The sequence below is a fragment of the Sinocyclocheilus anshuiensis genome, unplaced genomic scaffold (genome assembly GCF_001515605.1).
Source record: "Sinocyclocheilus anshuiensis isolate Anshui unplaced genomic scaffold, SAMN03320099.WGS_v1.1 scaffold737, whole genome shotgun sequence".
NCBI lineage: Eukaryota > Metazoa > Chordata > Actinopteri > Cypriniformes > Cyprinidae > Sinocyclocheilus > Sinocyclocheilus anshuiensis.
The window spans coordinates 371,892-398,285 of record NW_015540908.1 but is presented as its reverse complement, the minus strand read 5'-3'; the positions used below and the strand labels follow the sequence as shown (position 1 = coordinate 398,285).

The window sequence follows — 26,394 nt, the reverse complement described above, 5'->3', positions numbered from 1 at the left end:
TATATCTCGCAATTGTGACTTTATATCTCGCAATTGTGACTTTATCTCGCAATTGTGACTTTATATCTCGCAATTGTGACTTTATCTCGCAATTGTGACTTTATATCTCGCAATTGTGACTATATCAATTGTGACTTTATATCTCGCAATTGTGACTATATCAATTGTGACTTTATATCTCGCAATTGTGACTATATCAATTGTGACTTTATATCTCGCAATTGTGACTATATCAATTGTGACTTTATATCTCGCAATTGTGACTTTATATCTCGCAATTGTGACTTTATCTCACAATTGTGACTTTATCTCGCAATTGTGACTTTATATCTCGCAACTGTGACTTTATATCATGCAATTCTGAGAAAAAAAAGTCAGAATTGTGACTTTTTCTCAGAATTGCGAGTTAAAGTCCAATTAAAGTAATTTAATTAAATGCAAAAAAAAAAAAAAAAAAAACACCACATCCAAAACACCAGTTTTGAAAAGAGAAGACCAAATAGATTATGAATAAAACACATCTACATCTAGGAATGAGTGTCAATATTTTATTTTATAAATGCTGAATACAGTTTCATTTGTGATATTAATTATCAAGAAAAAGGACTGCGAAGGCATTGTCTAAATGATATGTCTCAGATCAGATAAGCAGGTAAACGGAGCGTAGGATCCGTTAGTTTCTGTAATAACACAAGTCAGTGGTTTTGGTAAAGTTGGTAAAAAGATATTCTCAATCAGACATCAGACCTCACACACAAACGAGGCCACATATGAAGCACTGACAGAAAACAGGTCTACATTCACAGCTATAAAATATGACGACAGATTAATACTGGTTTAAGAAAACAGAAAACAAGAAGTCACATTGGTAGAAATGAAATGTACATGTTTTTGAGAAAAAAAGAATGAAAAGGCAGTTTGATTTCATGGTTATAGAAATGTAAACAACAAAACTGGACAGTCATTGTTGGTATTTACACAGGTAATCAGGCAACATGTACGGCTTTAAAGGCTTTGGACATAATCTAACGGCCGTTTAGATGATGGTCTCTGTGTGAAAGGTGGAGTAGGTGAGTTTTTGTCTCTGGGTGAAGACTGTGGGTGGTGTTGTTGTTGGTGGCGGTGAGGGAGTTGATGCAGACGAGACAGACAAGCGGCTAGCCCAACGAGAGGGCAAACGTCTCTTTGCCGGACACGCAGGTCGTGAAAAGCTCTTCTTGATAGTTACAGAGGACTCTTTGCATTGCTGTTGAGACAAATATTTTTATGAAATCTCACTGGATTTAAATATTCCTGTCAACAGCAAAATAACCTACATTAGCTCGGTGTGCTTTCATGTAAGCATCCATCGCAGAGCGTGTGAATGAATCTCACAAGATCTGTCACGATGTTTATATCATATAAAGGGGGGGAGGGGAGGGGTGCCTAATTGTCATGGAAAAAATCATAATCCAAAAAAAATATATATATATAGTTTCTTGTATTTTTTTTTTTCAATGCCATTGCATTTAAGGCAATGGCTGAACTTTTGTCTCCTGCACATGTTCTCCATTTTAGAACTAAGTGAAAATAAAAGAACTGATGAAATCTCTAATGCTTTTCTGACTCATCTGACAATCATTTCGAGTCATTTTGTTGTGTAATTTACAAAGCAGGCAGTCCGTGCAGAGGACTAGTTTCACTAGACTCCTGGCCACGCTACATGTTTCTGTAATTACACCACATACCTTAGCCTCCTATAAAAAAAAAAAAACAGTTAATTGAGGTTTTCTAAAGAGCTAGACATGAAAGATGCAAATTAAACTTTGGTGCCACTAATTCTTTTCATCTCAAGCCTCAATCCAACAATAAGAAGCTTCTGGGCTCCTCGCTTTGAGCAATCTGCCAATATTTTCTGACAGAAATTCAACTTAAGGAATTTTAATTGTGTTGCTTAGATGGTTTTGTGGGAACGAGGTATTTTAACAATAAATTCTAAATATTTCCAGACTTGAGAAAAAAAAAAACTTTCAGTTGTAGATTAAAAAGAATTTTTTATAATCTTTCTAAGCAATGTCTAATGTTACTGTTATTTAGCACTGAGAAAAATCTCTTCACACACATTAACCAGTTACTGTGTGTAAGAGCACTTATAGAGACAACCTATTAACCTATTAATTTATGACTAAAATAAAATGTTTTAATGAAAATTAGTGTTCTTAATATTTTTATTATACAGCAACAATTTTTACCTGTATGTCACAGCTGAAGAAGTTTGCAGGTGCTCCAGCACTCTTTAACCATGTGTATATTCACAATACAACACAGGCTCTCGGACATTTTAGCAAACGCATTGGAAACAAAGTGACCTTTTGTATGGAATAAAATGCTACTTAAGACCAAAGTATACTTCACTTTTTACGTGTACACGAGGGAAAGCGAACAGTGCACAACATCAAATGGAGTTTTGCACATGTACAAAAACGAAGTATAGGCCTAGCTACTTTGGGCTTTAAAGTGATAGTTCACCCAAAAATTTAAATCTGTCGTCATTTACTCACCCTCTACTGGACGGTAGCCACTGACTTCCATAGTATGAAAGAAAATACTACGGAAGTCAATGGCTACCGTCAAATGTTTGGTTACCAGCATTCTTCAAAAGCATTCTTTTGTGTTCAACAGAAGAAAGAAATTCATACAGGTTTGAGGATGTGTAAATGATGACAGAGTTTTCATGTTTGGGTGAACTATCCCTTTAATACACCGCAGTCATCTACACTTGCACCTCATACACTTCTCCGGCTGAGTCATTTAGCATGTACTTGAATGTTTGCAGTTTGGGTGAAAGTGTGTGCTTTTGTGGCTTGAATGGCGTGGGTCTATGTTGGGGATTGTGGGCAGTACTGACCTGCACTGTTACATGTGTCTCTTTGTGGGCTATGGCCTGGTGGTGCGGTGTGTGTGTTAGTCTCTGACTGGATCTGGGCTCATGTTGCATATCCAACATTTCCAAGAGGTCCACGAGGTCTTCCTTCTTCCTTGGACTGGGCTGTGACTGCTGATGCTGCTCCTGAGATCTCTCCAGATCCTCGTAATTTTTGAGAATCCTCTCAACAGCTCCATAGTTGGACCTAGACTCCATCGGACGAGGATAGGCTGCTAGCGTAGAGGGCTTCCATGGATTTTCATCTAGAATCCGAGACCTGGTGCAACACGTGTCCCTTTTTGTCTGTTTGGGTTTTTTGTCTGCTTGCTGTTGGTCTGTACCAACGTCCAGAACTTTGCTGGACCTTTCCAACTGGGTTTGCAGTTTTGGTGGACTTACACTCAGTTCAAAGCGTTTTTCTCCAACACTTGGGACAAGCTGGTCAACTGAAATTGGTGAAGCCGATAAAGGCTTAACTTCACTGTCTTGCTTTAGACTAAGTTCCTGCTGCAGAGATGAAGACTTAGTGACAAGGTCCTTCGTTTCCTTCTTTCTTCCCTCCTCTTTTGGGCACTGTGCCACAAGATCCGAGAGCAAATCCTTCGGATTGTCTTCAACGTGCCTCGAAGGACTGTCTATAAACGTGTCCTTTGATATGACCTCTGGTAGACTGTGAAAACAATCAGTGGATACATTCATGGAAATATCCTCATCACACAGAACGCCCATCCCTGCCTGGAAGAGCGTACGGTTGAACTCTGCAGTTTTCTGATCAAGTCTCTCATTTCTGGGAGTAGCTATAGCACTGGGATATGGTGAAATAAAGTCTGGCGATGCAACAGAATCTGTAGGCATGTTCATGGGATGATATGAACCCTTGTTTTGTTCATCTATTTGGTTTAGACTGCGATCTGAGGCTGAAGCTGCAATGTCCACGTTTGAGAGACATCTCTTAACAGGTACATATCTGGATGACTTGTTGCTGCCAAATCTACTTCCATCGCAGGACCAGCGGCTCTGGCAGCAGCTGATATTGCACTTGGAATCAACAGGCACGGTGCAGGCTACATTCCCATAGTCTTTCAGAATTTTCCCCTCATTTTCTTGAAGCATTGCTTCAAATTTTCGTACAATTGCGGGGCTGGTGTACTTTCTGTCTGGGTGGGTTCCTGGCCGTTCACACCCTTGCTCTGTACCACTGGACTCCATTTCTGAAACGGAAGGACTGCTTAGGTACCAAGATGTACTACGGGCCGGTATTGGTGGGGCTTGTTGTCTTATGTTGTATTGTGGCTTAGCCTCACTTTGCTGCGATTCCATGTTACAACCTTCCCAATTCGTCCAGTATTGCTCATCGAGGGATTTAAGGTCTTCACTCATGTTTTTCAAGTACAAAACTGTGTCTTCCATTTCCAAATTGTCCTTTAGCCTCTCCACCAACTCACCCTCTCTTAGAAAAAACGTTGACTCACTGCGGCTTCTAAGAAGGAATACCAAACAAAGTGAGGTCATTATAAAGCACTAATCTGATTTATTTGTGATGCATGCAGCAACTGTTTGCAGCAATGTTTACCTCTTAATATCAGGCCACTTCTTTGTTTCATCCTGGTAGCTACAGAGTTCTTCACTCACACGAGCAATTTCCTTAAGTGCCTACAAGATGTTGATGAATAAGAGGACTTAGACGCAAACCTTAGACCTCAGACCAAACAATATAATAAAGCACATCTCTAGCCCCACATAGCAGCATCCTAACCTGGAATATAATGGATTGTAAGTAAATGTACTGTGGATTTACAGCTCCCTAGGAATAGTTCAGGAGGTTTGGCAAAAATGTATAGCAAGAGTAAAATAGTAAATCCTGAAAGATGACCTAGTATTTGTACCACCGTTAGAGTGGTATGAACAACAAAGTCTCACCGCATTAAGGGCAGTATTGTTCTTCTTTTTGTCACTTCCACAACATATTTCCATGCTCTGAAATCGTTTGAAAGGGTTAAGGAGGTCATCTTGTCCAATGAAGCATGACTTGTTCCCTATTTTCTTTTTCAAACAGCTTTCCAGGATTTCTTCCAGCTCTGCAGTGTCTATGACCTGTTGTTCATCAGCACCTTGCTGATTTAATAGTTCGCTTTGATCGCTGTTGCACTGGTCGCTGGATTCACTGGCGTGACTGAGTTGACTTGGTTGGGAGTCGATGCTGGCATTGCTTTGCTGGGTTAAAGCTTCAGAATATTCATTGCTCTGGGCATCTGAGGTATAGGTTACTGCACTCGACAAAGTGCTGGCAGAACATGAGCTGAGCCTTAGCGCATTTTGTCCATCAGTAATTGGTCTCAGAGAACTTCCCATACGGCGGACCCTCACTTCATTGTACAACTAGAAAAGACAAAACAATTATGTAGTCCTTGGTACATCTTTCGAAACTCAGACATTTGTCATTTAACAAGAGCAGGTTTGTTCAATCCTGCTTCTGGAGGGCCAATGACCTGCAAAGTTTAGCTCCAGCACACCTGCCTGGAAGATTCTAATTAGTCTGAAGACCTCGATTAGCTGGTTCAGGTGTATTTAATTAGGGTTGGAGCTAAACTCTGCAGTACAATGGCCCTCCAGGAGCAGGTTGGGACATCCCTGTAGTACAGCATTGCGCTCGCAATGACAATATTGTGGGTTCAATTCCCAGATAATGCATGAAATTATAAAATATAGGCTATACCATGAATATGTACCATGAACCTAATAATCCCCAACCACTTGATTGGCTCTATGACTTTCTCTCCTCTCCACCTGTAGCTGGTGTGTGGGTAGCACACTGGCACCGTTGTCCTGTGGCTGCCATCGCATCATCCAAGTGGATGCTGCACACTAGTGGTTGTTGAGGAGAGACACCCCCCACATGATTGTAAAGCACTTTGGGTGTACAACAATACACAATAAAGCGCTATATAAATGCATCATTCATATGGTGTAAATTGCTTTGGATAAAATTGTCTGCCAAAATGCATATGTAACCACCTACCAATCAAGTCATGGTTCAGTCCCTCAATGCAGCCCTAGAGGGCCATTGCCTTGTTGAGTTTAGCTGCAGGCCTAATCAAAGACACGTGAGCAAGCTAATCAAGGTGTTCAGAGTTACTAGTAACTAAAATTACAGCTTTGATCAGGGTTTGAGCTAAGCTCTGCATGCCAGTGGTCCTCCAGGGCTGAATTAGAGGAATACTGGTCTAGAGCTAAGCATTTGGAAGTCAGGCTGTATGGGATTACACTTTGACAGACTTGGATGGAAAAGAATGGATGGAAAAGGTTAGTTTATGGAAAGGTCGCAAATGGACCTAAGAAATACAGCTCAAATGGTAGAGAATAGAGCAATAGCAACACCTAGGTTCTTGGTTTGATTTTGAAGGATTGCCCATACTGATAATATGCATAGCTTAAATGCACTTTTAATGAAATGTATGCCAAATGCATATATGTTTGCACTTTCACTGCCACTAACTTCAAGCTCTCAGCTTCTGTCTGATGATTGCCGGTCACCACCGAGCTAAACTTCCTTTGGCAGTCACTTGCAATTCCAAGGTTTATATAATGTGACTTCACCGCTTCCAATTTTAGCTGTTACCATTATCCATCAAGGCTTACTTGCAGAGCGTTCATTTAGCATGGAAGTAAACAGGAGTACTTAGGGAATCAGTCTGAAACAAGATACCGTTCTCTCAGCTGAGCTGTGGGGAGTGGTGCACATCCACAGACTCACCTCCTCAATCCTCCGCTGCATGTCCATGAGCTGGTTCTCCCACTCCTTCCTCTCAGCCTCAAAGCGTTCCAGCAGCTCAGATTTCTCCTTCACCCAGCCCCTCTCACTGTTCTCCAGCCTGCAACGAAGGTCCATGGCCGCACTGTGAGTGTCTGCCAGCAGCTTCTTTTGTTCTGCTCTCTCCTGTTTCAGAGTGTCCCCTAGTTCTGAACTCCTCACAGTCTCCACCACCAAACTACATCCCCGGGCTTCTAACTGTGGGGGAAGAGAGGCAGGGATTTGCTGACCACCAAATAGGAAATGAGTGTATAGGACAGTTGGACAGAGAAAAGCAAGCATTTGGACAGGAAAGAGGAGTTTAGGTAAACCTATCGCCAATAGGATGAAATGGACCTTGAGTCCTCACCAAGGCCTCATCGGATGCCCAGCCTAAGCCTACTCACACAAACAGCTCAGACTAGTGCCGAGAGTTTTGCATGTAATGGAGAGGCCACGTCGGTATGCTGACCCCCCGATGATCCTGGAGAGAGAGTTCACTAGACAGCAGACACTAAATCCATGTTTGTCACTGAGCTTGATTGAACTCTGCAGCTGACAGATGCTGTTGATGTCATTGAGACCTATAGTCTGCATAAATCATTACATATAATTTTGCTTGTTGTGTTTTTTTTTCATGCTATACACTACAGTTTAAAAGTTTGGTAACACTATAGAATAGGGAACACTTATTCACTATTAACTACGACTTTACCCTCAATAAATTCCTAATTTGCTGCTTATTAATAGTTAGTAAGGTAAGTTTAGGGTTTAGGTATTGGGCAGGATTAGGGATGTAGAATAAGGCATTAATATGTGCTAATAAATGGCTAATATTCTAGTAATATGCATGCTAATAAGCAACTAGTTAAGAGACCCTAAAATAAAGTGTTACCTAAAGTTTTTTAAGAAAACTTTTAGTTGGGATGCATTAAATTGGTCGAAAGCGAGAGTAAAGGCATTTATAATGTTGCAAAAGCTTTCTATTTAAAATAAATGCTGTTCTTTTGATCTTTCTATTCAAAGAATCCTGAAAATAAAATGTATCGGACAAAAGTCGGACATCTTAAAATAGCTGAGAACTCAGTTGTGATGTTTTAAAGTCTTGCTTGGACTAAACCTTCATGTGCCACTATCTGTGCAACCGCCAAGACAAAAATAGGTGAATCTTATTTATGCTTCTCTTAGCAACGAACCAGAGTGAAGCAGTGTTTGTATAAACCTATAGCACTAAAATGTGCTGGCACACTGTCATTGAACCTATGCATTCTCCTGGGTGCGCTAGCAGCGTGTGTTTACAAGCAGAGGGCATGTGAAACACTGATGTGCCATGTAACCAGAGTTGACAGTGGTAGGGTGCTGCTGTAGTTTTAAGACTAAAATATAATGACCGCGGCTGCTGTGCGCTCTGTGTCTGGGTAACAATGTCATAAAAACAGCTCTCTATTAATAGACAGCAAGACCAATCCTTTAGCATATCGCATTCCTAAGGGTGGGGCCCTGGAGGAACTCATCTCCGTTTTAAAGATCACAAATATATGCTCAGAAATATGCTGGCACATACCCTGCTGTGAATGCCTAGCGGTAAACCTAAGAAATCCACTGGGACAAAAGTATGTGCTGTGGTAGGATGTGGACGGCAAAGAAAACAAGTTTTTACAGTTTAGCTTGACCCCTCCCTGAATTCTGTTCTCTGCACCAACTAATACTTTGGGTGGATTTGTGCGGCTAAACCCGAATCGTTTTCTGAATTCAAACAAGTGCAGTTGCAGTGAAGTCCGCAGAGTCACTAAACAGCAGCACACCATTATAAGGCTATTGTTTTGTATGTCTTTATAGTGTGTTTAACTTAGACCAAGCATGATGGAGTCTCGTCTGTCTAATAACGCTTTGTGTGTAGTATATGTCCTGAGGTGCAGTTCATCACAAGATTCAGCATCACACAACCATTCAAAGCTCCTCTACTCCTTATCTCATGTGCAATGCTGTCTGTGCTACTGTATTAGGAGTGTCTGAGTCACTCATTCACACTCACAGTCATCTATAAAACCCTAATCTTCTCTCCCCGTGGATAGTGAACACAAGACGATCTGGACTGTATCTTTATAAGGATGTCATAAACAGAAATGAAAGCATTCCATTCGAGAGGGACAATGCACTAAGGTGAAAACTAATCAGAAGTAGGTGCTATTTTTAGTTTGGTAACATAGTTTCCACATATTACTCCTACATCTTACCGTGAAATGTCAAATTACTTTTTCATTCTTTGTAGATATGATCTAATAGCTGGTCTTGTGTGGCTGCTTACCCACAAAGCTGCTGTTGACAGGATATATTTGCACTTGATAGTGTTTGTGTTACACAAAGCCTATGCAATCTCCGAGTTATGCTTAATGACAAGCATTTGAAAACCAACAAATAATTAAAGCATGCATTATTTGTGTGCAATGCCAGCTGAGATTGTTGTTCTTTTTAGCATTTAAATTTTTAAACAAAAACTTAAAAACAAGTTTTTTTTTTTCCATAAATGTCTTATTTTTTACTTTTTTATGTGCTGTTATTTTGTTTATTGAATGACATGTTATTTGTGTTTCTGTCGGCCAAAACTAAAATTAAAAAAATAAGAAAAAAAAAAACATTTTTTTTTCTGAATTGGTTTGTGCTTCATAATGGTTAATTTTTTTTCTGAAAGACATTAAATATTGTATAATGCATGCAGTGGAATTTATATATATATATATATTACCTTATATTTATTTCAAACAATAGCTCTATTGCATATGCCATAAGTTATTTAACTTAAATCAATTCACATCAAGTTCACATTGTGACAACTTTCCCCACATAGTGTGACAACATGCCTCGCTATAGTCTGTGTTCAATTAACAGTATCTTTTACCCTGGAAAATTACCGTGCACATGTTGACTAGCTGTTATGTTTCCCTCCAAAGATTCGAATTAAACTTATGCGCAAAACTGGAATATCGCATAAAACATATGCGAATAAAGCACCGTTTCCATCCAACGAGTCAAAGAGAACAAAATCGTCACTTCCTGGTAAACTGTGGCACTAAATATCACTAAAAATATAGGAGAAGGCACTGAATAATAATTTTCATATATGATATAAATGACTTGCGCCTCAGAGCGAGCAGACGTAGCACAATAAATGCAGTCGTTGCTTTCGTCGGAGGATGCCAGATGTTTGGGAACGCAGTCGTGTACGACTATTATACAGAAATACTTTGACGACTGACTTTGCTCAGGCATTTCAGAACGACCATAACAACATATAGATGCTGTGAACGAGAACGAGAACGAAAAAGTCACATGGCTTTTTCGATGCGCATGGAGGAATTTATTCGGTAACTTAAATGTGTTTCCATCGTAGTGTATGCGCATTTTTTCTTATCGGATAAAACGTTTATACTACTCAAATGTGCGCAGAAGTTTTTTTATGCGCATTTTTAGAATTTATGCGCATCTTGGCGTTTCACTTTCACAAATAAACCCCTGAGAAACACTCACTGGAGTAAAATTGCTATCAAAGACGGCAGGCCTATCAATATATCTTAAAGAGATGTAATTTTCATACCTGAGTAATGCGACTTTTCAGCTCTGATCGCTCCAGTTCCCAGGCGCATCGATCCTTCATGTACTGCAGCTCCAGCTCACCCCGTTTACTCTCCTCACGCTTCACCCCCGACTGCACCTCCTCTAAAACACACTTCAGATCCAACAATATCCTCCTGTTCTCTCCACCCTGCAAATACAACGCAGAAGAAGATAGAGAAGACGTCGGCATTTCATTGCACACCGTTGTTTGGTCAAATCCACTCAGTCATGTCGCATGCATGCATCTGTTTGTACTTGTATATCAGCAACTTGTCTCAAAAGCATTTCCTTCTCCATTCTCCACTCCTCCTTCTCTTGATCGTAGCGCTTCTTTAATTCCTCGAGTTTCTTTTTTGTGCGCGTGTGCGGACTCTGTAGCTCCAGATTCTGAGTTTGTCCTCCAGTCGCATCGGATGCAGCAGCAGCAGAAGGTCCAGGTGGAAGCTGCAGAAGGTTGCTCGGGAAAGACCGAACCCTGGAGGGACTCTGGAGCTTCTTACCGGGCCTCTCCAGACGCGAGCACGGGACAAACTCCCAGCCTTGCGCCTTGCTCACATACCCGCTCGATCCATTTCCAAACGCATTCCACATCTTTCAGTCACAACGAAACACAGCCTCTTTTTAACTATTTGTAGTTGCAGTCCCCTTATAACACACACTTATTATTATCCGAACCCAGCCATCTCTGCCCTCTCCTCCGGAGCCCAGGCTTGCTTCCATGTCAATAAAGGACGACAAGGTCAAACTGTCATTCTCTGGCGCCGACTTCACAGTTAAAATAGTATCGTCCTCTCAATTACATCCCTTTGGTTATAAATTCTCAGTCTACATTATTTTATCCGTAATGAGATAATCTAGTGAACTGCAGAATGAAGTTGTCCATTAGCTTACTCTTCTTCAGACTGAAAACGACACCGATACTCAGAGTCAAGAGCCCAAAATACTCATGTAAGAGTTCACATGTATTTTTACCTCTGTCACTAGGCCTGTCTGTTGGACGCCAGTCATTCAGCGGCATATGCACACGGAAACTTCAACTTTAACTTATGCATTGACACCTTACAGTGATATTACGGTTTACAGTAGGCTATGGCGTGTTAACAATTTTTTTTTAAATGACCATAACGTAATAGTAATAAAACAATAGTAAAAATGGGTAACACTTTATTTTGATAGTCCACTTTAGACATTCTACTAACAGTAAGTAACTTTGCAACTACATGTCAACTAGCAGTCATTAGAGTATTAGTAGACTGTCTGCTTAATATCTGCTAACACTTTATTTTGATGCATCCACAACATACAACATACTGACTATCAGAAACTTTGCAAGTATATGTCAACTTATTCTACTAACCCTAAACCTAACCTAACCGTCTACTCTGAGAGTTAGTAGACATGTAGTTGTGAATTAATGAGGATTAGTTGACATGTAGTTGCAAAGTTACTTACTGTTAGTAGAATATCTAAAGTGGACTATCAGAATAAAGTGTAACCTAAAAATGAGAACCTACTTAGAAACAAAGGAAACTAAAAGGAACTAAACACAGAGAGGATGACAACTTGAAACTTTCTTGTCAAACAGTTTGATGTGACTGAGAACTGCATCCATATTTTAGTTAAATCTAATATTTTTAAAACAGCAATATTACACTCCATGTTCAATATATTTTTTACATTTATTTCTAATCAGAATTAACAAGTAGCATTTTAGCCAAGTTCATCAACATACGGTGGCGATCGACTTTGCTTTATTTTAAAACATGGCCTACATTCCCGGTTTCAGACGTTTAGAAAAAACTGTAAAATAAATATAAATAAAATATGTAAATATGAATATAAATAAATATGAAGTATGTCATTTATGCACCACTGGCGCCACCGAACAGGATTGTAAGTAAAATAAAACAGCTTTCCAAATACGCTCCCATCAACAATTACTACTCCACCAACCAGAGAGTCAAGTCAGATTAGAGGGTCGCTCAAAACAAATGGGGGAACTTTCATAGCACTACATGCAAATATGATAACTCTCCAGAAGATTAGACTATGAATGGCTTACTTATGGTTTTTTAAGCTGCATAAAACGCTGGCTTATCAACAAGTAACAAAATATTCAGTATGGCTATCAACCTGATTAGGTCACACTAACAAAGTTAAATTTCAAAGGTTAGGTCAGGTAGAAAAGATCCTAAAAAATAAAAACTGCACATATCTGCTTTTAGAGTGTATTTGACACTTTTCACTAGATTTCTACAGTTTAAAATACATATGCACTCCATTCACTCGTGTCATACTGACAATAACTATGAGAATCAAAAAGACAGAGAACAAACATCTCAACAAAATCAGTAAAAATGCCACATTTTGCAGTAGTGCACAAACTAGTGTTATTTTTAAGGGTCGCAATGAGTACAAAAGAAAATAAAACAGCTGCCAATATTCACAGTTTTCAGTGTAAAGCAGATCATCAACCTTTAAAACAAAATTTTATATATACACATGACACATTCTTTATTTTGAAAGTGCAGTCTTCATAATAAAGGTTTTAAATGGGTTTTAGATCCTGATGTCAGATGGTTATATGGTTCTTTAGAAAATCATCTAAGCACTGGAGCGTCAGAGAAGGGCTTCACTTTGTCCTCTGTTAACAGATTATACTTATTACCAATACACTTATCACCTAAAATGTAACATCAAGAACTTTTTAAATCTCCAAATAACCACATGGCCAACTGGGTTCTTGAAGGAACAAGGAGAATATAAATAGGATACACTCTTAAAAATAAAGGTGCTTAAAAGGTTGTTAACAGCGATGCCATAGCAGAACCCTTTTTGGTTCCACAAAGAACCATTCAGTCAAAGGTTCTTTAAAGAACCATCTCTTTCTTACCTTTTTATAATCTGAAGAACCTTCTTTCTCCACAAAGAATCTTTTTTGAAACTGAAAGGTTCTTCAGATGTTAAAGGTTCTTTATGGAACCATTTAGACAAAAAGGTTCTTCTATGGCATCGTGAAGCACCTTTATTTTTAAGAGTCTAACATGCTGCAGAAATCAATGGCACATTTTTTTTTTCTAATGTACAATGCACAAATTGTATTATTATTGTTTGCAAAACATGTTTTACAGTCAATAAAATGTTGGAGCAAAGAATTTTTCATGTTCTGTATAAATATTCAGTTAATTGCATTTGTGATCGGAGTAATGACAAACAACAAGTGCTACTCTACACTGCTCAAAAAACTCACTTTAAATATATAACATATAAAAACTCTTTAAATATAAAAGACGTTCTTACAGTCTGTGAGTCAGAACAGCCGGCATTGTAGTCTACTCTCCCAGGATCAGTAAACCGTCCTCCATAAAATGTGCTGCACACATCTGAATATTTGGGTTGAAGTGTTCTGGAACAGTGTTGTAAATACAACTTAACCACTGATTTCTAGTCGTGTCCTCTTTTGGAAGACGAAACAAAGTAGTTTCGCTTTCACAACGAAGCACACAGCGTCTTTACGACATGGCGGCAGCAACAATACTACAGCGAGAATAAAAGTTACGCCTTCTTTCTTTGCGTGAACATTTGGGCGGCGTTATGCAAATATATCCACACAGTGACGTAGATATGTGGGGGCGTGTTAGAACGAGCCGTTTTAGGTAGGCGTGGCTGACTCTTAACTTTTATAAAGAATATCTCTTTGGATTTGAGACTTTAGTCTTTGCAACTTTACAGATCTTCTTTATGCACCAAGAGCTTGTAACACTCCAAAGAGAAAGGAAAACTTGAAATCGCATCATATGACCCCTTTAATGCAAAAGCATAATTTAAACTGTATCAATTGTAACACGTTAATGAAATACACAAAAATACTCACCAAATATATGCAATCAGTGAAGAGCAGCTGTCATCGCTGTTTTTGAACGGAAGCTTGTGTTTGGTTGAGTGACTGTATTCTGTGCCTGAAATGATGATCACTTCCTGTACCTTCCATAACCTTAATGACATGTCCAAAATCATATGATAAATTAAGAAAGCAGAAAAAAAAGAAAAGGAAGAAAGCAACAAAACGGTAGTATAAATTAAAAACGAAAGTTTACAGAACAAAGAAAAGAGTGAAAAGAAAGACTAGTTTGAAAATTGTGGCATATGATAAACATGAAAATAAGACAAGGATGAGAATAAGCAAAATAATAGGTTGAAACATCTGGGTTGATATCAAAACGGAAGAGGAAATATAAGAGAGAAAGGAACAGTGAGTCTAAAGAGAAGCAGAACAGTGAAATATTCATTACATATGTTCAAGATTAGAAAATATCAAATTTATCCAAGCAACAAACCATACGAAATTAAAGGAAAAGTCCAACCCAGAATTACAATTTGCCATATTTACCCACCCTTGTTCCAAACCCATATGCTGTTTTGGTAACACTTTAGTTTAGGGACCAATTCTCACTATTAACTAGTCACTTATTAGCATGCATATTACTAGCATATTGGCTGTTCATTAGTACTTATAAAGCACATATTAATGCCTTATTCTGCATGACCATATTTTAGATCCCTTAATCCTTAAACCCCACACCTAAACTTAACAACTACCTTACTCGCTATTAATAAATATAAAATTAGGATCTTATTGAGGCAAAAATCATAGTTAATTGTGAGAACTGGTTCCCAAACTAAAGTTTAACCACTGGTTTTATTTATTTATTTTAAGAGTTAACAAATGTGTATGCAGTTTTTTTAATCATGCATTTTATACCAAGCCTTTTGAAGTCATACGATGGCCTTGTCTGACAATCAGACCAAAACGGAAGCCATTATTTTCTAAAAATTCTCTATTCTCCACCATAGCTGTCAAATCAAAATGCCCTATTCAATGCCAATAACATCTGCAAGCATCATGCAAATGGCAAACAATATCACTGAGGTCAAACCTGATGCTATATTTCATTTCATGGCAGAATGCAAAGATTTGCAGTGAATATAAACTACTTAAATTCAGTCTGTTCACAAAATTACTTGAAAATGGATGAATATGAATACTCAAGTTAGTCATTTAGTGTGATTGTAATGCGATGAAAATAAACCTGTAGTATTATTCTTTAAAATATCTCCTTTGTTGAAAAAAAGAATGACATGAGAATTGTTAAATAATGATTGAATGTTAATTTCAGGCCAAATATTCCTTTAAACAGACTTGGGTAAGTCTTGCGTTTATTTGCACTTACTGACAGAGGCTCTTCAGTTTCTCGGTCTTCTGGTTTCGGGACTTCCAGGCGGTCAATGAAGTTCTGCAGCTCCTTCCTGAAGGCTTTCATCTGAGCATTGATGCGGTAAAGCAGCTCGTGCTCTCGTATCCGACTGCCCTCGTCATCGTCATCCATTCTTCCAAACAGCTCTCCGTTGGTGGCGTAAACACGAGCCTCTGCGATGATGGTGCTGGTATCAGCGATGAGTCTGTCGATGGTCCTACTCAATCTCTCCGCCTCCATCCGGATATCAATCATCTGCTGGCGGTCTTTGAAACCTCTGGATAAAAAACGTCCCTCAGGGGTGTAAAGGGAGCGCGTGGGAGTCAGGCACCGGATGTTGAGGACTTCGTCGGAGTCGCTTTCTCCACCGACGGGACCCTCACGTTTGCGATGCGGCGTGAGGCGAGAGCAGTCATCGTCGCTTTCCCTGCGGCCGCAGTCGCTCTCTGCATCGCTGTCTCTCGGGCTGCTGCGGATGCCGAGATGAGAGGCCAGATCGTAGCGCTGCATGTTGGACAGCAGCACACGGTTTTCATACTGCAGCTGCATCACTTTCCCACTCAGTTCGTTGATCTGCAGCCTAGCGGCTTTTAGCTCTTCCTGCAGGGCTTCAAATTTCGCTCCATCGACCACTGCGCTGCTAAAGCGCGATCCCTCGTGTGACCCGGCCTTGTATTTGAGCTTGTTGAGCTCGCTGGTCATCTTCTTATTCTGCTCTTCCACGTCAGACAAACTGCGGCGCAGAAGCTCAGCCTCGTCCTCCACCAACTGAAGCTGCTGCCGAAGTTCGGACAGCGCCTCGCTCTGCTCTCTAGACGAGGGGTCCATCGTCCCTCCAGACAGCTCATCCCCGCGCATATCGTCCAGCTCTGCCTTCAGCCCGCGGTTTTCCACTTCCAGCTCCACGATTTTGCGGCCTAATATATTGGCTTCTTCTTCCACCAGCCGCAGACGCAGCTTCAGCTCGGACTCTCTGGTGGTGGGAGGACCTCCAGCCTCGCCTTTGGGGAGAGGACTGTCTACATCACCGTAAAAGGAGCGGTACTTCTGGACCTCCTGCTCTAAACGGTCCTTCTCTTTGTCTATCTTAGCCATTTTCTTCCGCATTAAGATAGCCTCCTCTTTGATGAAGGCCAACTGGCATTTCAGATCTTCATTTTCCTCCTATGGAAGAAAACATGGTTTTGAAATGGTGTTTAATTTACTTTCAAATTGTCCATGTGTTGATGCAAACCAAATGAGTGCTATGCTCATTTACATTTATGCATCTGGCAGACACTTTTATCCACTACACTCAGTGTTGCCAAGTCTGCGGTTTTCCCACGGAATTGGGCTACTTTAACACTGTTGCCGCGGGTTGTTTTTCATGTCCGCAGGTTTAAGCAACCCCAATAATGTGATATTTAGCCCCTAAAATGTGAATTTTACTCTCCGGAACACGATTTTTACCGGGGTACCTCCCTCGAAACGCGATTGGGCTAGTTTTGAGTAGCAACTGGGCAGGTTTTGTTGTGAAAACCTGGCAACCCTGCCTACACTGCAGCCAAGGTCAGTGTTGCCAGATTGGGAGGATTTCCTCCCAAATGGGTGGTTTTGAATTTGATTGTGCTGGTCAAAATTGCTTTGGATGGGTGGACAAAATTTGGGTTGGTTTGGGATCAGTTTGGTGGGATTTGAGGGTAATGTATTACAAGTAACACGAGTTACTTAATTAGATTACTTTTCCAAGTAACCAGTAAAGTAACACATTACTTTTAAATTTACAAGAAAATATCTGAGTTACTTCTTCAAATAAGTAACGCCAGTTACTTTGTTTTCCAGTTTATTCAATGACACCTCTCCTGTCCCCATGTTGAGAGAAATTGGGAGTAAGCTCAGAGCCACTTCCTTCAGCCCGAGGCTTATTAATTTCACTTTTAGTGTGAAAGAGCCTTTACAGATGCCAAAAATATAACTTTGTTTTTTTTAATTTTTATTAAAAAACAAATAGGCAAGCCCAGCCCAGGTGACAAAGTAACACAAAAGTAACGTAATGCATTACTTTCCATAAAAAGTATCTAAATTATGCAAATAGTTACTTTTTAATGGAGTAACGCAATATTGTAATACATTACTTTTAAAAGTAATTTCGCCCAACACTGGTTTTAAAATTTACATTTTAAAGGCAAACTGGTTACCAACGAACCCTTAGTGTCCGGCTATGCTAAAGTGGCATAAATATAAGTTGTGGCTACAGTAATATAAGTTGTACTACAAAGTGGGAGAGTGAACCCAACTTTTGTTCTGTTTGAAGTTAAAGCGCAACCTGAAGGTAAGAATATTATTATGGTTGTTGTTAATTTTTTTAAACACGAATGACACATTTTCAGCTCTTTTGGTGTGTGCATGACCCAAAAAGTTAGCTTGTTGCACTAATTATGTTGCTTATTCCGATCACTTATACTGAGCTTTTTAGTCTTCATTTGAATTGGCTTGATTTTGCTGTTGACAATGAAAACGATGCATGTGTGTTTCCAAGAGTTAAGGTCTGTTAATTTCTTGTCTGCCATTTGCAAATATCTGACACACTTTAATAGTTTCTACCTGTTTGGGTAGAAACATTTTGTTACATATTTTTTTTTACTGTATTTCCCATGTCTTGATCTTTTTTCCTGTTGGGGAAATTGATACATTTTCTAATTTTATTTTGTCACTATTAAGTTAAAACAGTCCTTATAAACCTTGGCTGACATGGCAATAGAATTGTGTCACATTATCTTGGCAGTGAACGTTTGGGGCTGGAAATCGTCAACCTAGTCTGGCAACACTGTTCAAGGTACACATGCTGTCAGTCCTTGCATTCCCTGGGAATCAGACCCATGACCTTAGCGTTGCTACAGCACCATGCGCTACTGTTTGAGCTACAGAAAGGCTCTGGATGCAAACAACATTGCTCTTACCTCTGATGGGGTTTGTGGAGTCCTCTTCTCTGATTTCTGTACATCTTTTCCTCTTCGTTTCAGAGAGAGCTGACAGAAATATGATTGCATGTTCATAATTTGCAATATATTGGAAATAAAAATGATGGAACTTCATTATTTATACAGAAACTATCTGTATTCTCAAAACAAATGATGCTTGATGTGTCTGTGCACATGTTAAATGAGTATAGAGAGACAATCCGTACAAAAAATATTTTTTGAAGTTGTAAATAAAACAAAGAATATGTTTTACAAGAATGTCAGTCTCTCTGCTTAAAAATGTCATACTTAATTCAGTAATCAGTATTTGTAATTTTAATTCTAGCAATTTCTGAGTGAAAATTGTTTAAAAAGGTTCATTCAATACCATTTTTCTCACAGTGCACTGAAAATGGCTTAGTTTGACATCTGTATATTTCGAGACGCTCTCACCTCTTTGGTCTTTTCCAGCTCATTCTGTAAAGCCTGTTTGGTCACCTCCACTTCAATCAGCTGTTGCCTCAGTCTTTCATTCTCTTCTTCTGTTCTCGTTCGTTTCTCCTCCACATTCTCCAGTTCGTTGTGCAGACGCACAGACACATCCTTGGCCACCTGGTAGAGGAATGAACATTTTACAGATGTTGTTGTCTTTTTACTGTCACTGTCTCATTCATTGTTGTTTTGTGATTGTGCTTTTTTGACACTAGTTTGTACAGTCTGGCAGCAAAGTCAGCAGTTCCCCATCAAATTCACCGGTTTCTGCGTATCGCATTCGCTTCCTCTCTGTCTTTCGCAGGCGATACTGAAGGATCCTGCAGTTCTTATGGGCTCTCTCCAGTTCACGCCGCATGTCCTGCAACTGACAGGCGTCTTCCTCGTAGAACGTGTCCCTCATTTCATCCATCTCCGCTCGCATTTCTTCAATTTCATGCTAATAAATCACAAATTCACATGACAGTCAGGTTTGCTTACAAAAATATGCATAACTATATTTAATACGTATAATGTTATGAGGGTCAGTGACATATAATGGTGGAACATTTTAAAATCTAGTTGGAGCCAATTGTCAGAAATGCAACCAATTTATTTTAGTTTAAAAAACCTTTATTGCATGTTCAACAAAAGTTATGATATAGTAACTTTATTTACTATCATTAATAATATTTGTCTCAGAACTTGAATACATATGATATTAATTATTCAAGTTGGCAAACATATTTTTAAGGAGAAATATTTTCTAATCATGCAGTTTACATACAGACATACAGTCAAACCAAAATTTATTCAGACATCTTCAACATTTCTCACATTATCAGTTTATTCAAAATCAGTATTTTTCCAAATATGACCAGTTTTGAACTATAAGCTCGAATGGATGCTGTTCAGTGACACTTGCAAGTGACTGCCTGAGTTTTGTCGACAAACAGAGACGGCCACCTCATAGTTCTCTATGCAGGAAAACGTCTCGGTTACGTATGGTAACCCTCGTTCCCTGAAGCATAGTGGACATCGCATGACCCAGAGACCGCGCCGTAACCTTCGTCGCTTGTAGCGCGAGGTGCGTCGCGGTGCGGAGTTCTTTGAGAACTTCCGGGTCATGACCACCCTCGTGCAAGTCCCTCAGTGCCTTAGCCTGGTGCACTTGCAATAACGCCGAAGCGTGTAAGGCGGACGCAGCTTCTCCACAGGCCGTATAAGCACTGCCGATCAAGGCCGACGAGTGCCTACAGGCCCGGGAGGGGAGCAACGGTTTTCCCCGCCAAGTGGTAGCGGCATTTGGACACAATTGCATCGCAACCGACCGCTCCGCCTGGGGGACTCCCGCGTACCCCCGCGCTGGACCCCCATCAAGGGTGGTGAGGGAGGATGAGCCACTGGGCCGGTTTCTGGCAGTGAAAGGTGCCGTCCATGACCCAGCGATCTCATCATGCACCTCTGGGAAGAAAGGCACTGGGGTGGGGCCCTGAGAACCAGCGCGAGCCACCCCGAGAAACCGTGAAAAATGCTTAACGTGGCTTGACGTACAAAGACAGATTGAACTAAATTCAGTACACAACTTAATGATCATGCATACCATATACAGGCATTCAGGTGGATCCAAAATATGAATGCAACGCAAAACAGCAACGCTTATGCATTTTCTATAACGGTTTTCTACAGGAAAACGCTTAACGTGCAACTTTGGGTGTTGCGTTCAAATTCTGGGCTCTTATGCTTGCCCGTATGCATGATCAATTATATTGCATCCTGAATTTGTCATTGTACTGTAAGCCACATTAATTAAGCATTTTTCACGTTCACATGTCCTGCAAGAAGTGGGATGCTGATCGAAGACCAGGCGGTTGCCGTGGTAACCAACAACTACGCTTTGTGCTAGCAAGATGAGATTGGGCTACTGTATAAACATTGTGGGCCTATGAGATGCATGAAAGTGACAGCTAATAAAACTAACAAATCATCGAAATGAACATCTATTCATTAAGTTTACGTGTAATGGCTTTCATTTTTTCATAAAATGCGTGTGATTTTTGATGGAATATATTCCTCTATATCTGTTTGAAGCTTGTAACTTGTTGGTAGGTGCTGCAAATTAACGAAACACTACATACATATAATTTATCTGAAATCGTTATTTCATGATATTATACACTTTAGATCAATGTTTCCCAATCTTTTTTTAGTCGCGGCACCCTTTGGAGCACACATAGAGCGGATAATACGCAGAGCGTCACACCACGTGAAAGTGAAACCTGAGCGGTGAACTAATTTTCGGTGCATCTCTAATTATTGGCGACATCAGAAATGGATATTATATAATAGATGCTTTTTTGAACATTTTAGCAATTTAAGAATATTAAAAAAGGATTTTTTACACGGCAACCCGGTTGGGAAACACTGCTTTAGATTACAGAACAAATATTTGCGGTGTTCCTGTATGACTTTGACCAACAGAGTGTTGCGCATGCGTGGAATAAGTCATTATTTCGAGAAAATAAGTCATTATTTCGAGAAAGTTTCTCGTTATTACGAGATGTTAAGTCATTATTACGAGAAAGTTTCTCATTATTTCGAGAAACTTTCTCATTATGAGAAAATAAGTCATTATTTTGAGAAAATAAATCATTATTTCGAGAAAGTTTCTCGTTATGTATGAGATTTTCCCCCCTGAATATTATAATATATTAACTCATAATTATGAGAAAGTTTCTCATTATTGTGAGATACTAAGGCATAATTACAATAAAGAGTCTCATTATTATGACTTACAGAATTGTATTTTTTCTCAAAGTGGCGGGAACGGGCTTCCATACTTACTGCATTTCAATCTAAAAAAGCATTTTTTTTTAAGCTGTAAATAAGACAAGAAAGAAACATTTCAGTCTTTCTACTTAAAAATGTCACGTTTAATTCAATATTTTATTTGTTGTTTCTTTGTAATTATTTGTTATTATAAACATAAATGTATATGCAATTTCTGAGTGAATATGGTGTCCAAGTAAATCCTACACTTTTTTTCTTCAGTCTTGCAGTCGTGAGTTTATGGGGTTTTATGTTCTTCTCCTCACATGATAAAACAACAATGGCTCCCTGCACTATGGCTTCAAGTATTAATAATATTCTCTTTCAATAATTCTTATTAATCAACCTTAAAAAAAAGATTTATGCCGAACTACTTTAAAATAGTTGGACAAAAAAATGTCCTACAAAAAATATAAATCAATTTAATTTAAATGTAAATTTTTAATGCGTTAGGCTAACTGAGACTTGTTATAGCACTTGCGTATCGTTGCTCTTTTGTTGATTTTGATTGCTTCCATTGTCCTCATTTGTAAGTCACTTTGGATAAAAGCGTCCGCTAAATGACTAAATGTAAATTTAGAATCGAAAGCATGTTGTTCATTACAAAAAGACATCGTTTGCATTTCATTTTAAATGTTTTTTTAATAAAGCCAAATTTCTAGCTACATTACGCATCCTACTAGGGGTGTAACGATACACGTATTTGTATTGAACCATTCGGTACGAGGCTTTCGGTTCGGTACGCATTACAAACCGAACGATTCGTTGGCCTATTACATTTGGAAAATAAAAGAGCTTAAAGTGTGTGAAATATAATGTTCTCAGTGCCACTGCACTCAACAAGGCAGCCCAAACGACGTAACAGGCAACGTGCTGTCGAAACGAAAGGCCCTGGGTTGCGTCGAAACACATGATCTTGTGTCGACGATAGCCAGAGATATTCAATTATTGGCAATATTAAGAGGATTTGGCATTTCCAATTAATGTAGGCCTGTTACATTCTTATTTTTATTAGGCCTATTGTTATTAGCCTATAAGTTACTTTTATAATTAAATTAAAATTACTATTCATTTGCCCCGCAATATTAGGCCTAACGTTACCGCATACGTTAAGTGACGCGCTGCGAGGATAACAAAAGATTAGGCTATTTACTCCTCAATTAAAAGGTCTTTTAAAACAGGTCTATTAGCCTAAATACAATGAATTACAGGCCTGTAATTAAAATATAAACACTGCAGTCATCAATAAAAATCTATTTTAGCCTATTTCAAGCACTGACTTTCAAAAACAACCTGTTTAACATGAAATACGTTTCTTCTCGTTTTTTTTTTTCATTATATACGGGCTACAATAGAAATATTAAGGGAATAAATTAAAACAGTTAGCTATATACCGTTATCAGCATATGTTGAAGTAGATTCGTCTCTCGTCGTTTCAATGAACGACTCAATGACTCACTCATTAAACGCTCACTACTGGCACCTACTGGCGTTTTAATTTCGTTGAAAAGTATCATTTCCACCATCATTTCTTGCTTGTATATTCAAAAATATTGAAAATAATCTCATTATTTAAGGCAGTTGTATTTTTCAGTGTAAATGATTTAATTTGATAACGTATAGATAATCACATTATTATAATTGAATTTATAGATCAAATGTAAGAATTTGAAATGACAGTATTAATGAGATTAGAGGGAAAATGCCCTATAAAGATAAAAAAAAAATGCCCTTGGATAAATTATAAAAAACACGCAGATTTATATGTCACAGCTCACAGAAAACTGATGCGAATATTGCTTCAGAATAAATCACATTTGCAAAAATCAAAACACATACATACAAAAACACACACACACACACACACACACACACATATATATATATATATAAAAGCAAAGCTCGATACCATAGTGCCCCCCCCCACATAACAAATCCCAATTTAACCCCTGCCTACATCCTACCTTCAGGTATTCGTTCTCGTCCTCCAGTCTCTCGATGTCCTCCTGCAGCTCCAGGTTTGGTGGAGGTGAGGCCTCTGAGGGCCGGTTTGCGTTGGCGGGCGGCAGCTGCGGCTCCGTTAGCGGTGAGCTCGGCGTCTTCGCCGGCAGGCCGCTTTCTTTCTTCAAGCTCTTGTTCATGTGAAACTGTATGAGCTCAGACTGCAAGCATCCCTCCCTCCAGAAGCCCGGGCCGCAGCCTACTGCGCTCTTGGCCGTCTTGCCTCCATCGGCTCTCGCCGTCTCTCTCTTGCCCTGAGAGGATTTGGTGGAGCTCGGCTGATCGGACACCACCCCCAGGCCCGGCTCGTCGGTGGCGTAGGGCTCCTCGGAGGAGCTGCTGCGCTCCTCGATGCTCTTGCTCTTCTCCGCGCATCTCAGAGTCGGGCTTTCTGCTCCACTGCCGTGGACAGCTGCCGCGCCTCGGGCCGCATGCCGGTCTTTGCTGGTGACCGGAGAACTACTGCGGCTGCTCTTACCGCCGCTCTTTGACACGCCGCCGGAGGCTTTGCCAGACGCGCTTTTGGAAGCCGCTTTGGACGGCGAATCTTTGAATCTGGCTGGCGAGGACGCGCGCTGCTGCTTCATGCTGCTGTTTTCCACAGAGTCCATTCTGTCATCTGTGCGAGTAATCCATTTGTGTCCCTGGAGCACAAAACCAGTCATAAGTAGCATGGGTATATTTGTAGCAATAGCCAACAATACATTGTATGGGTCAAAATGATCGATTCTTCTTTTATGCCAAAAATCATTAGGATTTTAAAGGGATAGTTCACCCAAAAATTCTGTCATTAATTACTCACCCTCATGTTGTTCCAAACCCGTAAGACCTTCGTTCATCATCAGAACACAAATTAATATATTTTTGATGAAATCCGAGAGCTTCGTGGTTCTCTCGATAATGGCAGAAGACGGGATTTGGAGGAGAAGAGTTGTTGAATAAAGAATAAAGTTATTTTTGTTTTCTTTGCGCACAAAAAGTATTCTCATAGCTTCATAAAAGTATGGTTGAACCACTGATATCACATGGACTATTTCATCCTTACTACGTTTCTGGGTCTGGGAACATTTCAGTTGCGTTGCTGTCTATGGGAGGGTCTGAGAGCTCTCGGATTTCATCAAAAATATCTTTTGCACCCTCAAGATTCCAGATTTTCAAATAGTTGTATCTCGGCCAAATATTGTCCAATCCTAACAAACCATAGCTACATCAATGAAAAGCTTAATTTATTCAGCTTTTAGGTGATGTATAAATCTAAATTTCAAAAAAATTGACCCTTCACATTTTATCCTGCATGCAGCTGAGAGGGAACACGTTTCAGTATTTTAATCATTATAATCTGTAGTCGTGTATAGACCATAATGGAATTTTATAATCTTAAGATATTAGCTCAAAACTGGTCTACCAGCTACAATGACCAGCATGGACCAGGTACAGTAGAAACCAGCTAAAGCGGCTTTCCCAGCAGTGGGCCCAACCCATCACCCAATAGCCTAGTCCACTTTAATATGGACATTAATGGGGATATGTCTTTGTCTCGTATTATTTGTTCAAAAAAGGTTTGAAGAATGTCAGTGCTCTTGTAAGGGGTGTCTTACGAATATTAACCATGGTTTTACTACAAATTAAACCCAAAAAACATGGTTACTATAGTTAAACCATGGTAACCACAAAATAACCATGGTTTTGCTACACTAAGCATAGTTTAACCATGGTATTTGTAGTAAAACTGTGGTTAAAATGGTAATCAATGCGCCAAAAAAACATGGTTACTACACTTTTACTACAATAAAACCATGGTTAATGTAAGGGTGATTCGTCTGAAGTCATTATGATATAATAGCAGATCAGATGTTGTCATCATTAAGTGATGGTGAGGCTCAGACAGGCCTAGTCTTCTTCACGTAAACATTTACAGTAATCAAGACACAGACTATTATATCAGCTTCACGTCTTTTTAATAAACGATTTCTTTCACTGTTCCGCTTATCTTCCTATGGGCCCGAGTGATATTCAATAACGAGTCATGGACGGGGAAATAAATATAAAATAACAAAGACATCGATCATGTGGCAGCAGCTGAGATTCAAATATAAATGAGAAGCATCATAAATTATTATTAACTAACGTTATATGCAGAGACAATACAAAAGCACCAGGCTCATTCATTACCGTTACATTAATTCAGTTAGCCGAAGGCTATTGTTAAAATGTCCATGTAAACCAAGACCTTATTTCTGTCATTCTTACACCGTTTTCTTATAACCTTTCCAAGGTGAATGAATCTTTTAAGCCTTTCTTTCTGCCCAGCCGAGCAACAGACGCACAGACAACATGCTTAACCATCCCATAATAACAGAGGAACACCATTCTTACCTTTTAACATCTCATCTTCTCGTTCTCATGGTGCGGGGAAAGAATAATGGCAGTGTAGCGCGTCTAAACCACTGTTAAAACGGATCAATAGTCACACAGTGACGTCACCGCGGGGCGGGGGCTGGAGCATCAGAGGCTGTCTATCTGTCTATCTATCTATCTGTCTGTCTGTCTGTCTGTCTGTCTGTCTATCTATCTATCTGTCTGTCTGTC

General features: G+C 39.5%; 2 protein-coding genes across 2 annotated transcripts; both read right to left on the bottom strand.

Moving 5' to 3' along the window:
- Positions 1 to 540: 540 nt before the first annotated feature.
- LOC107689159 (uncharacterized protein KIAA0408-like) lies at positions 541 to 11,392 on the bottom strand. The gene is made up of 7 exons (XM_016487077.1): positions 10,566 to 11,392; positions 10,291 to 10,458; positions 6,660 to 6,914; positions 4,826 to 5,284; positions 4,479 to 4,558; positions 2,888 to 4,385; positions 541 to 1,246 (listed from the first exon to the last, which is right to left on the bottom strand). Exons 1-7 carry the CDS (start codon positions 10,899 to 10,901, stop codon positions 1,037 to 1,039), a joined length of 3,006 nt encoding a protein of 1,001 aa, XP_016342563.1. The 5' UTR covers positions 10,902 to 11,392; the 3' UTR covers positions 541 to 1,036.
- A 2,834-nt stretch (positions 11,393 to 14,226) lies between these two features.
- Positions 14,227 to 26,249, bottom strand: LOC107689170 (protein SOGA3-like). Its single transcript, XM_016487093.1, has 7 exons — positions 26,182 to 26,249; positions 23,769 to 24,449; positions 19,227 to 19,435; positions 18,958 to 19,165; positions 18,505 to 18,573; positions 15,542 to 16,729; positions 14,227 to 14,514 (listed from the first exon to the last, which is right to left on the bottom strand). The coding sequence occupies exons 2-7, from the start codon at positions 24,414 to 24,416 to the stop codon at positions 14,404 to 14,406; spliced, it is 2,433 nt and encodes an 810-aa protein (XP_016342579.1). The 5' UTR covers positions 24,417 to 24,449; positions 26,182 to 26,249; the 3' UTR covers positions 14,227 to 14,403.
- Between the last annotated feature and the right edge of the window lie 145 nt (positions 26,250 to 26,394).